The 14,851-nt window shown below is 35.8% G+C and overlaps 1 protein-coding gene across 1 annotated transcript; it reads right to left on the bottom strand.

Moving 5' to 3' along the window:
• Positions 1–65: 65 nt before the first annotated feature.
• LOC128022547 (cystinosin-like) lies at positions 66–6,232 on the bottom strand. Its single transcript, XM_052610214.1, has 10 exons — positions 5,762–6,232; positions 5,600–5,678; positions 5,399–5,486; positions 4,906–5,009; positions 4,278–4,415; positions 4,095–4,194; positions 2,824–2,943; positions 2,172–2,342; positions 547–664; positions 66–447 (listed from the first exon to the last, which is right to left on the bottom strand). The coding sequence occupies exons 1-10, from the start codon at positions 5,823–5,825 to the stop codon at positions 278–280; spliced, it is 1,152 nt and encodes a 383-aa protein (XP_052466174.1). The 5' UTR covers positions 5,826–6,232; the 3' UTR covers positions 66–277.
• Positions 6,233–14,851: the final 8,619 nt, after the last annotated feature.

The following is a 14,851-nucleotide window of genomic DNA, read 5'->3' on the forward strand; positions in this document are numbered from 1 at the left end:
TATCTTTTGGCCACCAGAATGCACTGTAAACGTGAAATGTGAAGAAAAACACACACACAAATATGCTTATTTGAAGTGTTGCATTTATTTTATTACAGTACAGCTTCGGTAATTCACCTGAGACAGCAACAATTTACTGAAATCTGAAATAGTATTATAAATACGTATACTAATTCATATAAAACTAGTGCTAGATTTGAGTTCAAAATACATATTTAGGAATAAGGCACATTTGTTATTCCCTTTAATACAAGGTCCAGACTTTATTTAGCTGTGGTCATGTTTTAACACCAGTGTTTTGTTCATTCTGATTGTTTAAATCTTGATACATTGGCTGCCTGTTCCTATACAGACAATAATGCTGTATGATGAACACGATGTCAAAGAATATGGACAAAACGCCCAATCCAAACTTCGTGGGGTCTCCAAATATAAACTTCCATTTATCTGTCAAGGGAACACAAAAATGAAAACAAATGTTTGTGTGCATCCTAACATCTTTGAAGTGTTGTCTTATAGGAAATGAAAGGGTTTGCGCGGTCTCACCGTTGTTGTAGGCCTCGAGGAACATTTGAAGTAAGCTGAAGCTGCCCCCAGTGAAGTCCAGCAGCACATTCCCGATGCTCCAGCCCTCCGTGCTCTGTCTGCCATAGTTCATATAAGCCTGCAAAATCATCCAGAATTAATGAACAATGTCAAATATGACACACTATATATATATATATATATATATATATATATATATATATATATATATATATATATATATATATATATATATATAAACCTGTCAAACAAAAAAGATTTTAAAAAATGTAATGTAACCTATATATATAAAATATATAAATAACATTAAAAATATATAAAATAATAGCATATTTTTGGGAATTGGAACCAGACGTACTGAAAATGTTAAGAATATACAGTATATATTAAACAAACGATGATTAAGTTATAAAATTATTTTGAATTAAATGAAACTTTGTTTGGAATAATCAAGATTTTTTTTATGTTTTAGACAGAAGATATTTATTTGAGGGGAAAAATTGTTAAATAAAAAAAAAAAAAAAAACAGTAAAAACTGTAACACTGTGAAATGTTATTACAATTCAAAATAACCGTTTTCTATTTGAATACAATTTCCAATATATTTTATTCCTGTACTGGCAAAGTGTATCTTGAGAATCAGCATACTGAATGATTTCAGAAGGATCATGTGACACTGAAGATGTAATGATGCTGAAAATACAGCTTTAAAATAAATGTAAAAAAAAACAAAAAAACTTTTTAATTGAAAAAATATTTCACAATATTTCTGTTAAATGGGTTTTTGATCAAACAAATTCTGTCTCTTATGAGCACAAAATACTTCTTTCAAAAACACTAATAATTGTAATTATTCCAAACTTTTGGCAACCACTCAATATTACAAATATGAATATATATATATATATATATATATATATATATATATATATAATTTTATTTTTATATATGCATCATTAACCATTTCTAACATTTACTCCTAAGACATGTTATACAAATAATGTTACTCCAATATTCAACCTCAATCATAAAACAATTCTAGGCTTTTCTAGGACATTAGGAGGGTTACAATTCATTTGAAACTCTTTCTCAGTCTACGGTTAAAAGCCACAACTATAACCAAGTGTACAAGACTGTTAAAAAGAGGAAGTGTGAAATCTATGTTTAGCATTTCAGTGAACTGCATCGAAGCTTTCTGCACTGCTCTATGAAAGCCATTATATTTAAACAGATCCAGTCATCACTCACTCACCCTCATACCATTCCAAACCATCACCGCTTTCTTCCACTCAATACAAACTCCCATGGCTCTCAAATTTCTATCACACATGTGAATATTCAAAAAAATGGTGGCTAAAGACAGATCATTCTCACGAGTGAAGAAAACACACTGAGTGTTTTCAACTGAAAGCAAGAGGGCGAACATTGTGAGTTGTTTTTGGAGTTTAACAGCTCCAGTTCTCATGCACCTTCCTAACATTTTGGATTTCGTTGGAAGGAGGAACAAATTTTGTGTGGATTTTTTCCAAGGTTTGGAATGACATCTTGGCCAGTAAGTGATGACAGAATTGTATTTTTGGGTGCATTTCTTAAACCTTTTGTTGTGTGTCATGGGAGAGTTGTACCTGAGGGATGTACTTTACAAGTGTGACACCCAGCTTGATGTAAGAGAAATAGTAGAGATAATCCAGCCAGGAGATCTTCTGTGCCACAGCAACGAACAGAGAGACAAACGCAAAGGTCCAGCCAAGCACTAATAACCCAATGGCCACTCTGGATACCTTTTGCCCTCCTCTCTATATAAAGAAATAAAAATAAAAACTTTATTCTATTATTTTATTTGTTTATTAGTTATACATTACTATATGCTACCAATCAAAAAAGTTTGGGGTCAGTAAGATTTTTTTTGGTTTTTGAAACAACATGATTTTTTTTTATGCTCACCAAGGCTGCAATTATTTGACGAAAACCATTAATTTAAATAAATATTGTTAGAATTTTAAATAACTGTTTTCTATCTTTGGATGTATGAAAGTGTTTATCATTATTCAGCATCATTATACAGCATCATTATTCCAGTATTTTCTTTGTAATTTTTACTGTAAAATCATTGTTTTATTACTGAATCCTTATTAAAGAAATATTGAAAAAATTATTTCAAAACATGTTATTGACCCCAAACTCTTGAACAGATGTGTGTGTTAATAAAGTGTGTGTGTGTGAAATAATATATAATTATTATTCATGCAATTTATACGGTAATGCTTTAATGTTTACCTCATAGATGGCACACTGGCAGACGTAGACGAGAGTGAGAAGTACTGCATGAAGACTGAAGAAGACATCATTGGCATCGACAGGAATGACCCCATTCGGATCTTTCTTTAAGAACTCCTCCTGTACATGCACCATTTACATTTATTCATTTAGCTGACGCTTTTATCCAAAGTGACTTACAATTGCTATACATGTCAGAGGTCGCGCACCTCTGGAGCAACTAGGGGTTAAGTGTCTTGCTCAGGGACACATTGGTGTCTCACAGTGGATTCGAAGCCGGGTCTCTCACACCACTGCGCCAACATCACCACCCATTTAACATCAAGTTCAAAGACAGTCAAATTATCAAGTTAAAGGATTGTTGCAAAAGGACTGGACTAAATAATTAATTTGGCTTGAAAAAGCCAACTTACTGAAATCCTATTTAAACGTCTTCTTTTGAGACTAAATTTTAAAATGTATCTCCTCCTAGAGATTTTGAGCTAGAACCACCTCAGGTCAGACCTTTGGCTGGTCACCCAAGATGGTTTTTAAGTGCTTTTGGCAACTGTCACGCTGGTTTTAGCTGGTTTTAGTTGGACAGAAACATGTTAACGACATGTTAGTAACTTGCTAAGCAGGCTAGAAACATCTTTTTAACATGGTTTTAAAGTGGTTTTGGCCACTGTCATACTGGTCTTAGCCAGTTTTTAGCTTTTCTTAATACTGAATCAACTGGTTTTAGCTGGATTATCATAGAAACATTTTAATAGCTTTTTAATCATGTTAGCAACATGCTAGAAACTTACTAATCATGCTAGAAACGTGCTAGTCTTTCGCAAATCCTGGAATCATGCTAGCGACAAACTAGTTACTTGCTAATCCTGCTAATGTCATGCTAGTCACTTGGTATTCATGCTAACAACATGCTAGTAACATGCTAATCATGCTAGAAACATGCTAGCGACATACTAGTAACTTGTTAATCATGCTAATGACATGCTAGTTACTTGCTAATCATGTCTGAAAAATACTAAGGACATGCTAATTACTTGTTAATAATGTTAGAGGCATGCTAGAAACTTGCTAGTGGCTTGCTTATGATGCTAACGACATGCTAGTTTACTATTTCTTGTCTATTTATCTATCTATATTTCTGATAGATTTTATTTCCTTCAAAACTACTAAAAACCCTCAAAGCTTTCTGGGTAGGCTTTTTTAAGCCAACTTAAAGTTTGCTAACAACCTTTACTATCTAGCTACAACCTGATAGCTGTCAAGTGCACACACACCTGTATATACGGCACCCAGAACAGGCCAACGTTGAACACACTGTAAGCAATGAATCCAGTCAGGTTGAGGGCCAGGAAATCAAAACTGAGGCCTACCACACTGAATGAAACAAAAAACACACACATTAATCATCAGCTTTTTTCCTAAGTCTAAATCCTCAAGTCTCAAAAGTAATCTTGTACCTGTGTCGTTTCCAGTTCTCATACACCTGAGGGTAGAACGACACAGACCAGGCCAGGAAGTAAATCCAGCCAATAATTTGGTTGATGATGAAAAGAGCGTTGCTTCTGACAATCAGGAATCTGATCCGCGTCTCCAATCTGGAAAAAGAGAACCCCCTCTAGAGGTTATTTTCACTGTATTTTTGTTAACACACATTTACAATAAAAAAGGACAACACAAAATCACTGTACTAAACAACCGTCAATTATTCAGTTCCTCATATTTTTCAAACATCTTCTTTTGTGTTCAGCAGAAGAAAGAAACTCATTCAGGTTTGGAACAACTTGAGGGTGAGTAAATGAAAACAGATTTTTCATTTTTGGGGGAACTAACCCTTTAAATGTATTGGCATATTACTTTTAACAATGAGTACAGTTCACCTATTACTCAGAGGCCCACATGCCCCATTTGAAATCCCCTAAATTAAGGAACTAAATCAATAAAACTGGTTTTGCAAGAAATAATGCATCAACACATTTTGCTTCTCGAGAAACCAATAGGAAGCTGTAAGAGAAAATCACTTCTGCAATATTTTATCCGGTACTGTTGAAATATTGACAGATTAAGGCAATTTAGCTTACAACGCACCTTTTTATGCGAGTGTTATTGCTGGAAAGGTAAGCAGTCACCTGACCAACCCCTTTTGCCTGCACTTCAAAAGATACAGATATGTTTCCTGCCGGCACGACAACCTGAGGACAAGAGGACAAGAGGACAAAAAACAAAGCTATTTAACATTGCTTAAGGGGACAGTGTTTTAAAGAATTCATTTGTCTGAAGTTAATATAATTATTTATAAACGGCTCCGATCAAAATAATCCTGATGCAGGCTATAGATTAGATTTGGACGACACATATATTGAAATTTTAATATGACATGTATTCATGATGCCCGCCCGATATTATCATTTTAGAATTTATAAATAAGATTTACACTTAAGCTTCAATGCAGAATTTTAAAAGATCTGTATGAAAGCATGTATAATAACAGAATCTTTGTACTCAACATCAAATAATTTTGAATATGATTAAGACAGACATGTGCATTCAAATCTAAATAGGCTGAAATAAGTGCACTTACCTCATCAGGCAGTATAATTATTGAAGAGACATTTCTTGATTTAAATGTGATATTGAAATAAACCGTAACAGATGTGTTCAGCGGGGAACTGTGGATGTAAACACATAAAAGCTACATGAAATAAATGACTTTCCAAACATATATTTGATATTTACTCTCAGATTGTAATGTGGATGATCAGATCATGTCTTATAATCGTACCTCAGGGTGATGGTGAGGTTTTCTGCAGATTGTTCCTGTAGATTCACTGTTGCTGGAGCCCTGATGGTCACTTCTGCATCTGTAAATACAGTGGTATTAACTTTTCCTTATTCTTGTCTATGTAATCTCTTATTTTTTGTATATTCAAAACATTATATTTACCACCAAAGGTTGAGTGCGCGCAGACAGACAGCGTTACGAGAAACAGCAAGACCGACTGCTTCATCTTGACATCAGAGTTATAATCTTACACGAGTGGAACTATTAATATTCATTCATTCTTGTGCTCTCGTTAAAATTAAAGCGAAAACGCGTCTTAACTCGCTGAGTAGTGCTTGAAAGACAAATCTGATTAAGTAACGTTACAGACCATCAGCTGTCAGACGCCGAGTGAGTCATTTAATACTTTAAAAGTACAAAACAAAACAAAAAGAAAAGAAAAAAAGCATCAACTTATCACAAGCGGAAGTGGTCCTGTCCCAAATCTCACCGTGAACCCTCGCGGACTTCATCTATGTACACATTTCGTGACGTAATGTCGCTATGACTGTCGGGTAGAAATCTGCCCTGGAACCTGTTTTTAGAGAATGCACGTGAAGTGTGGAGAAGGCCCTTTAAATTGGGACAGGCCCATATCAGTCTCTAGTTCCGCTTTCGGCATATTAGATCACGTGACACGGGTCATATGACTGGAGCTCGCCTCATTAACTATAGGAGTGTACAAAAAAAGCTTATATGTGTCCAGATTTGATTTTTATTAAAAATTTCTTCGAGGTTAAGGTTTAAAAAAACTCATTTTGTAAACCCATCTACGAGATTTTGAAGAAAATATCGGTAATAATCTGTCTATTGTCATCTGTCATCTAGAGTTGATGATCATTCAGTAGGCTACTTAATCTGTTGTGACACTGAAATAGTTTCTGTGATTTTTTTATTTCTACGTTTCATTTTTATTATTTTCTGGAAATGCTGTTATATATATATATATATATATATATATATATATATATATATATATATATATATATATATATATATATATATATGCTCTTGTTTTTGTGACATATCATGGCTCAACTCTGTATAATGCCATGGGTATGACACAGGTATTACAAGAAGAGGGTGACTTAGGAGGACATAACCCATGTCCCCATTTTTCAAAACGCTTATAAATCATATAGAAGAGTGTGTGTGTGTGTGTGTGTGTGTGTGTGTGTGTGTGTGTATAAAATTTGGGGGCTTGGGTGCTTAAGCCCCTGCCCTTTTATGAAATTAATCAAAAGTGCCGCTATCAGACAAATAGCATTGACAATATTGTGGTCAGGAAAACAAAATGCATTTGAGTTACAATTAACATGATGCATGTGTAAAAAACAGTAATAGATCGCTCAAAAGTCGGAAATTCCTGTTTATTTATTAAATATCTGTCCGTCCTAGGCATTGATTTAGAAATGCTACATCAAAGTAATATGTTGTTACATTTGCTGGACCAGTTACCAGTTCATCAAATTGACCGGTAAACCCGGCTCCCCTTAGTTACTGTTGCACACGCAGACAAACAAGCAGAGTTGCTAACTGTCTCACTATGACAGGTCAGTGTGAAAACCTTGTCCCAAGATGTTTTTGGTCACAGAAGGGCCACCATTTAAGTGAGACTTAAATATGCCATGGAGTGATGTATACATTTTTTTTTTTTACAATAAATATGGTGGATGATTCATTTGGAAGAGAAGGTTTACAGATCAGAATGCAAGCAGGAGAAGCCTCATGTCACAATCGCATATGACAACATCCAGGATTCATGTACCACAGGGCAAGATTAAATTCATTTACATTTAACCAGTTTAATATGGAGAGGTACTGAAATAGACCTTTGTTTATGTATTAGTAACCTGCACTGCACAGTTAACTATTCAGGTTTGTATGTTAGCATGGACTCACTAACTTTAACATTAGCTAGTTTTAGCCAGAGACACAAATGTTCAGCTTGAGCTGATGAAAACGGTAACTTAATTAGTCCAATCAAATCAACTCATCTTTATTTATATAGCACTTTAAACAGATTGTGTCAAAGCAACTGAACAACATTAATTTGAAAAACAGTGTGTCATATGCAAAATGACAGATAAAGGCAGTTATAATCCAGCTCAGTTCAGTTGAAATAGTATTCAATCATTTGCAATCAAATCAACAATATTGCTGTAAATTAAGTGTCCCCAACTAAGCAAGCCAGAGGTGACAGCCGCAAGGAACCAAAACTCAATTGGTGACAGAATGAAGAAAAACCCTTGGCAGAAACCATGCTCAGTTGGGGGACCAGTTCTCCTCTGACCAGACGAAAGCAGCAGTTCAATTCCAGGCTGCAGCAAAGTCAGATTGTGCAGAAGAATCATCTGGTCCTGTGGTCTTGTCCCGGTGGTCCTCTGAGACAAGGTCTTTACACAGGGGATCTGTATCTGGGGCTCAGCTAGTTGTCCTGGTCTTCACTGACATTCAGGGCTGTCTGTACAAGCTGATGCACCATCTGGACTGAATCTGGTGGCTACAGTGACCTCGGAATAAGAGAGAAACAGAGTAATATTAGTGTAGATGCCATTCATTTAACGATGTAGCAACTACATGGGGTGTTATGGGAAGTGTTCTCATTTACAGTTTATCTAATTAATGCAGCCTAAAAATCCTTGAATGGATTTGGATATTAAAAGCATATTACTGTGTTATGTGTAAACCAGGTTAAAGAGATGGGTCTTTAATCAAGATTTAAACTGCAAGAGTGTGTCTGCCTTCCGAACAATGTTAGGTAGGTTATTCCATGGTTAGGCGCTAAATAAGAAAAGGATCCGTCGCCCGCAGTTGATTTTGATATTTCAGGGATTATAAAACTGGCAGAGTTTTGAGAATGCAGCGGACGTGGAGGATTATAATGTAACAAGAGCTTGTTCAAATACTGAGGTGCTAAACCATTCAGGGCTTTATAAGTAATAAGCAAGATTTAAAAGTCTATACTATGTTTGATAAGGGAGCCAGTGCAGTGTTGACAGGACCGGGCTAATATGGTAACTCTGGCTGAGGCATTTTGAACTAACTGGAGTTGGTTTACTAAGTGTGCAGAACAACCAACCAAAAAAGCATTACAATAATCTAACCTTGAGGTCATAAATGCATGGATTAACATTTCTGCATTTGACATTGAGAGCATAGGTCATAATTTAGATATTTTTGACATGGAAAAATTGAGTTTTACAAAGGCTAGAAACATGGCTTTCTAAGGAAAGATTGCTATCAAATAGCACACCTAGGTTCCTAACTGATGACGAAGAATTGACAGAGCAGCCATCAAGTCTTAGACAGTGTTCTAGGTTGTTACATGCAGAGTTTTTAGGTCCTATAATTAACATCTGTTTTTTTTTTTTTTTCAGATTTTAGCAGTAAGAAATTTTTATATTGACTATGCATTCCACTAGTTTTTCCAAATTGGTATGTTTTGCCAGGCCACAAAAAAATATAAAGCTGAGTCTCATCAGCATAACAGCGAAAGATAACACAGGGTTTCCTGATGATATCTCTCAGAAGGTAACATGTAAAGCGTGAAGAGTAACGACCCTAGTACTGAGCCTTGAGGTACTCCATAATGCACTTATTTATATGATACCTCTTCATTCACTGCTACGAACTGATCGCGGGCATATAAGTATGATTTAAACCATGCTAATGCACTTCCATTAATGCCAACAAAGTTTTCTAGTCTATGTAAAAGAATGTTGTGGTCAATAGTGTTGAACGCAGCACTAAGATCCAATAGCACTAATGGAGAGATACATGACAACCAGAAAATAAACATTCCAAAAAGACTGGGAGAGATGGAAGAGCTTGTGGCCTAGAATGAGAGAGGCTAGGGCTGCTGTGAAAATGGCCTATTACATTGGAGTGCATGTGTGACCTTAGAGAACTTTAACCAGGTCTAGGCCCAAAGGTTCTTGACTACGCCACCTGGCGCCTCTCACACCAAGATGTGCTTTGCATATGAACTGCTGAATAGCTAACCTAAATGATCTTGGAGTTAAAGTGGAACTGACAGCAATTACCGAAACGAGATGGGCATGTTGTTGGAAAAAGATAGCAGTTGTAAAGAATTCAATAAGAGCACTGCTCTCTACTCTTTCAAAGCTCTCTGTGATGCCTTACTGTAGGTTTGTTGAGGCATCTGGTCTATTAAGCTATCTCTATAAGGCCACGGTCTGTGTGTGTCTTTTGGTGTTTTGCCATGTTTTCAGTATGATCCATGTTGCACACAAAGCACTACAAAAGAAAGACACAACACTATCTCAGGCTTCAAGTGTAATGGTATCTACTGTACAATAAAGGACCTGAAAAGTAGGAAGAATTATGGATAGAAATTGAAGCACTCTGTAATTCACTTGACATTGCAGTCTGTGAAGATGAGAGTTCCCTTGGACAAAGGGAATACCAAACAGATATCACACAAAGCAATGGGCCCAGAAACTGTACTTTTAGAATGTCTGTCCCGGTTTTCCAACCAGACCATGGAAATAGCAAAGAGTGTCAATGCTGTGTTAAAATGTGATCCAGAAGGATATTTTACATAATTGAAATAGATTTATGTCTTTTACATAATATGCGACTATGCTCTCTATCAACCCAAAATGGGCCTGTACTGAGATTAATTTAGTAAAACTACACTTACATCTCCTGATTTTTTGAAAGAGGCACACTTGACTGGATTTTATCCAAGCTTTGAAAAACTTTTCAATTTGGCACTGACATTACCGGTGGGGACCTCAACTTGCAAGAGATTGTTTTCAGCAATGTGACGCATAAGGAACTGGATGCGTTCAACTATGGCCCAGGAGAGACTTTCATCTTTGAGTCAGCTCCATATCGAAAGTGACTAAAGCATATGACTAAACAACGAGGACATGATCAGTGCATATGATGCCAGGTTTAAACAAAGGATTTTGCTCCATTAGGTAAGGCAATGGCTATATATTATTTATGTTGACTGCCATGGTAAATTACATACAGCACATAATTTTCTGCTAAAATTAACAGTGGTTTGTAAAGTAGCCCCTTTAGTAACACATATGTATCAGGAGTGTTTATACTGCAATGTGACACTTTGATTGAAACCTCTTGATCAGTCAGAAATATTTTAAATGCATCTAGGGGAAGCTCATATTTTAGCCTTACCCTGGAGGTGGTTCACTCTCCGCCTATGGGTTTCCCCCTAGAGCTGCTTCTATAAATCCTATTATTAAGTCAGTAGTAATTTAGTTAAAGGGAGTAGAAGAAAACAATGTGAAGTCTAAAATGTAAATACTCATTCTTATGAATCTGGCCAGCTTGAGTATGCTGACCTGCAATCTAAATTAGATGGGATGCACACCTCTAGGGCACAGGGTAAGATCTAGGCCAAAAAAAGAAAGAACGCAACTAAACATATATATTTTTTTCCAAATTAGAAAAGAACTTCATTAATTGAAACTCTACATCTTCAGGGGACAGTGTCTAATCCTCAAGAATTTGCAATGTTTATGTGCAACATTTTACAGTAATCCTTACCAAAAAATAAATAAATAATAATTCTAAAGAGGCAGCCAGTACTTTTCTGGAGTTTGTTAAAAATGACAAGACTATCTCAAGAAATGACATAAACCTTTGTGATCATGAAATTACTTTATCAGAAGTTAATAACTCGATAATAGAACATAAAATCACTAAATCAGTTGGAACGGACAGGCTTACCGCAGAGGTCTATAAACATTTCCCTAAATAACTGTCTCCTTTTTTACTTAAGCCTTCTGAAGAAAGCATACACAATGAGGCTCTCTCCTAACTCTCTCTCTCTCTCAAGGTTTAATTACTATAATTCCAAAACCCCCAAAATATTTACTTTTAATTTACCATTGTCATCCTGTTTTTTCTCTTAACAATGATTCTCTTACTGAGAATAAAGTCTTCCTCCACACAACGCCTCTGCATTTGAGTCCTCCGTGATCCCAATTTGTGACACTTATAATTGCTAAAATACTAAAATTCTGTAATAGATGAGACACAATCTGTTTTTCTGAACATAGTTTGAACATTGAAAAGGCACATTGTTAATTATGTAAGGTTGGTTCTTGATTAGATTATTCAGACTTCAGACTCAGTCTTTTCTTAGATTTATATAAGGCGTTCGATTCTTTAGAGCACCAATTTATTTAAGTCATTACATAATCTTAGTTTTTGGGATATGCCACTTCCCCAAGTTTATCTACAGGAGTCAGACAGTGGTGTCCAATATCTGCATTTACTTTTTCCCCGAGTGGAGTTAAAGATCCGTTTGGCATGGGGGAGGAATGACCACCCCAGTCTGTCTGTGGAGCAGGGCAGTGACAGCAGCCCGTCCCTGAAACTACTCCTCTGGCTGGAGATGATACTGTGTAGTGGATGCTGTGGATTGTCCATGATGTCCATTCATCCAGCTGCACTCCCAGGTATTTGTAACTCTTTACAAACTCCACACAGTAACCGTTGAAAGACTCCGGTTGAGGCCTGGGCCTCCTGAAATCCACCATCGTCTCAATTTTTAAGTTCAATTTATTTATAGAGCACCATTAAAACAGCAGCAGCTGACCAATGTGCTTTACAGCATCAGATAAAATAAATACAAGCAAAACAATAGAAAATAATATCACAGATAAATTAATCAACAAGATATCAAAAGAAAATTGGAACACCAGAAGAAGTCAAATACCAAACTTATTCATCAAGGGACATTAAAAGCAATGGACAAATATTGAGTTTTAAGCAAAGGTTTAAAAATCTGTATTGTAGGATCAAATCTAATATGGACTGGTAACCTGTTCCAGGGTTTAGGACCTGTGACAGTTCTACAGACACGTTCACCTCTTTGTTTAAGTCTGGCTCTGGGAACATTGAGCAATCTATGACTACCGGATCAAAGAGTTCGAGAAGGGTTCTGTGGATACAGAAGTTCAGATAGATATGAGGGGGCTAAGTTTTTAACCCTAATCCTGTGGGATACAATCATTAAAATCAAATATAAGAGTCAAGTTAAAAAAAAAAAAAAATCATGATATTGTATTATTTGAATCCCAATAAGTGGGAAAATAGAATTAATTTAATTTTCTGATGTCTCTTTATGGGTTTGGCCTTTTCAGGGTTAAGGGACTTAAAAACAAAAATTAGATGTTTGAACTTTACTCTAAACTGGACAGGCGACCAGTGAAATGATGTTAACACAGGTGTAATCTGAGTGGATTTACAGAGGCCAACTGGAGATGGGCCAAGGAAGTAGTGTTCATTCCACAGTAGAGTGAGTTACAGTAGTCTAACTGTGCTGATATAAAAACATGAACTACTCTTTCAAAATCTTGAAGAGAGATAACAGACTTAGTTTAGGAAAGAAGGCAGGAATTTAATAAAAAAGGATTTAACCACTGAGTTCCGTTTGAGCTCTCTGACAAACAAAACACCTATGTTTTTATAACAAGAATTTGGGCTTGAAATATGGCATGGTGATCATTAACAAACTTTGTGGGAATGCCACTAGGGGGATCAAAGAATATGATTTCAGTTTTCTTTTCATTAAGATAAGGAAATTTGATGACATCCAGATTTTTACATCCTCCACACACTCCATTAGAGGGTGTCATCTGCGTAGCAATGAAAAGATACGCCCTGCTTTCAGAAAATAGAGCCCAATGGGAGCATATATAGTATAGATCCCTGCAGGACCCCCCATGGGAGACTGGCAGCTGATGACATGAGGTTTCCACTGATTCACACACCTGGTCAGACATCATGAGAGACTCTGTCGCTCTTCTCAGCAGTGGCTCATCAGTCATGGTGGTCTCTGACTCTCCGTCTAGGCTGGGTTGTGGCTGACGCTCCGCATAGTGCGGTGATGGTTGGCTGGGCTCGGGGTCAGCTTGATTTCTGGATCAGGGGCGGACGCTCTCCAGACACCAGAAAACCTATTCCCTCCAGCTCAGTCCTGTGGTATCTGGGAGGTCAGTTGGGAAATGGTAATTTGCGCTGATCCAGAAAAGAGACTTTAGAGTCTTGTCATCAAAAGGGAATGTGATTGTGAGACGAGAAAAAACAAAATTACATTTTATAAAATTGTGACTCTCCTGAGCTACACCAGTGAACTTTGCTGTCCACTCCATTTTTGGTAGGTCGGTTCTTCTGTCACACTATGTAGAACACACTCAAAGATGAAGATGAAGGTAAACAAACAATAATCCACAGGGGTCTGTAAGATTATTTTAAAGAATGCTCTTATTCTCATCAAGCCTGAATACTTTGATCAAAAATACAGATACAAAAAAAAAGTAATCATGCATATATGCTGCTTAATTTTTTTTATCTATTTAAAAATTATACATTTTCTGATACTTTTTCGGGGTTCCCGGATAAATAAAAAACTAAAAAAGAAAAGCATTTATTCAAAATAACAACGTTTTTCTTTACCAAAAAATACTGACCTTATGCTTTTGAACGGTAGTGTATAGGGTTAAAAAATTTATATTTTAAATAAAAATTTTTTTTTTTTTGTATTATTCATCAAAGAATCCTGAAAAAAGTATCACAGGCTATAAAATTTTTTACAATACAACTGTTTCCAGCACTGATAATAAATCAGCATAGTAGAGTGATTTCTGAAAATCATGTGACACTGAAGACTGGAGTAATGATGCTGAAAATTCAGCTTTGGCATAACATATATAATAATAATATAATATAATAAATTATATTCTAAAGTGTATTGATCAAATACATGCAGACATGATGACCATAAGTGTCTTCTTGCAAAAACATAAAATATTAATACATCTAAGCATTTGACCCCCCCCCCCCCCAAACAAAATAAAAATAATTTGAGCATGTAGTACAAAAAAGGATAGTAATAATAAACATTGTTATCTTGTTTATGCATTTTACACTAGTATTTCCTTTAATTTTTAATTTTGAGTTTGTATGACTGAGAATGACTGTGCCTTTAAATGCATTAATGTAAGAGTATAAAGCCTCTGCATTACTTCAGCTCTAAGCAGTGCAAAATGAATATGGAATTTTGACAGTTATTGGGGAAAGTGGAGTAAGATGTTTCAGTTTTCTCATAAATTCTACTGTACGCCTCAGAAATAAGAGACATATGAACTCCATCTGTAACATAACGGCTTAGAAATATGACTTTATTATAAATTGACTGATGACATGTCA

Source organism: Carassius gibelio, chromosome A11 (genome assembly GCF_023724105.1).
Source record: "Carassius gibelio isolate Cgi1373 ecotype wild population from Czech Republic chromosome A11, carGib1.2-hapl.c, whole genome shotgun sequence".
In the NCBI taxonomy this organism is placed as follows: Eukaryota; Metazoa; Chordata; class Actinopteri; order Cypriniformes; family Cyprinidae; genus Carassius; species Carassius gibelio.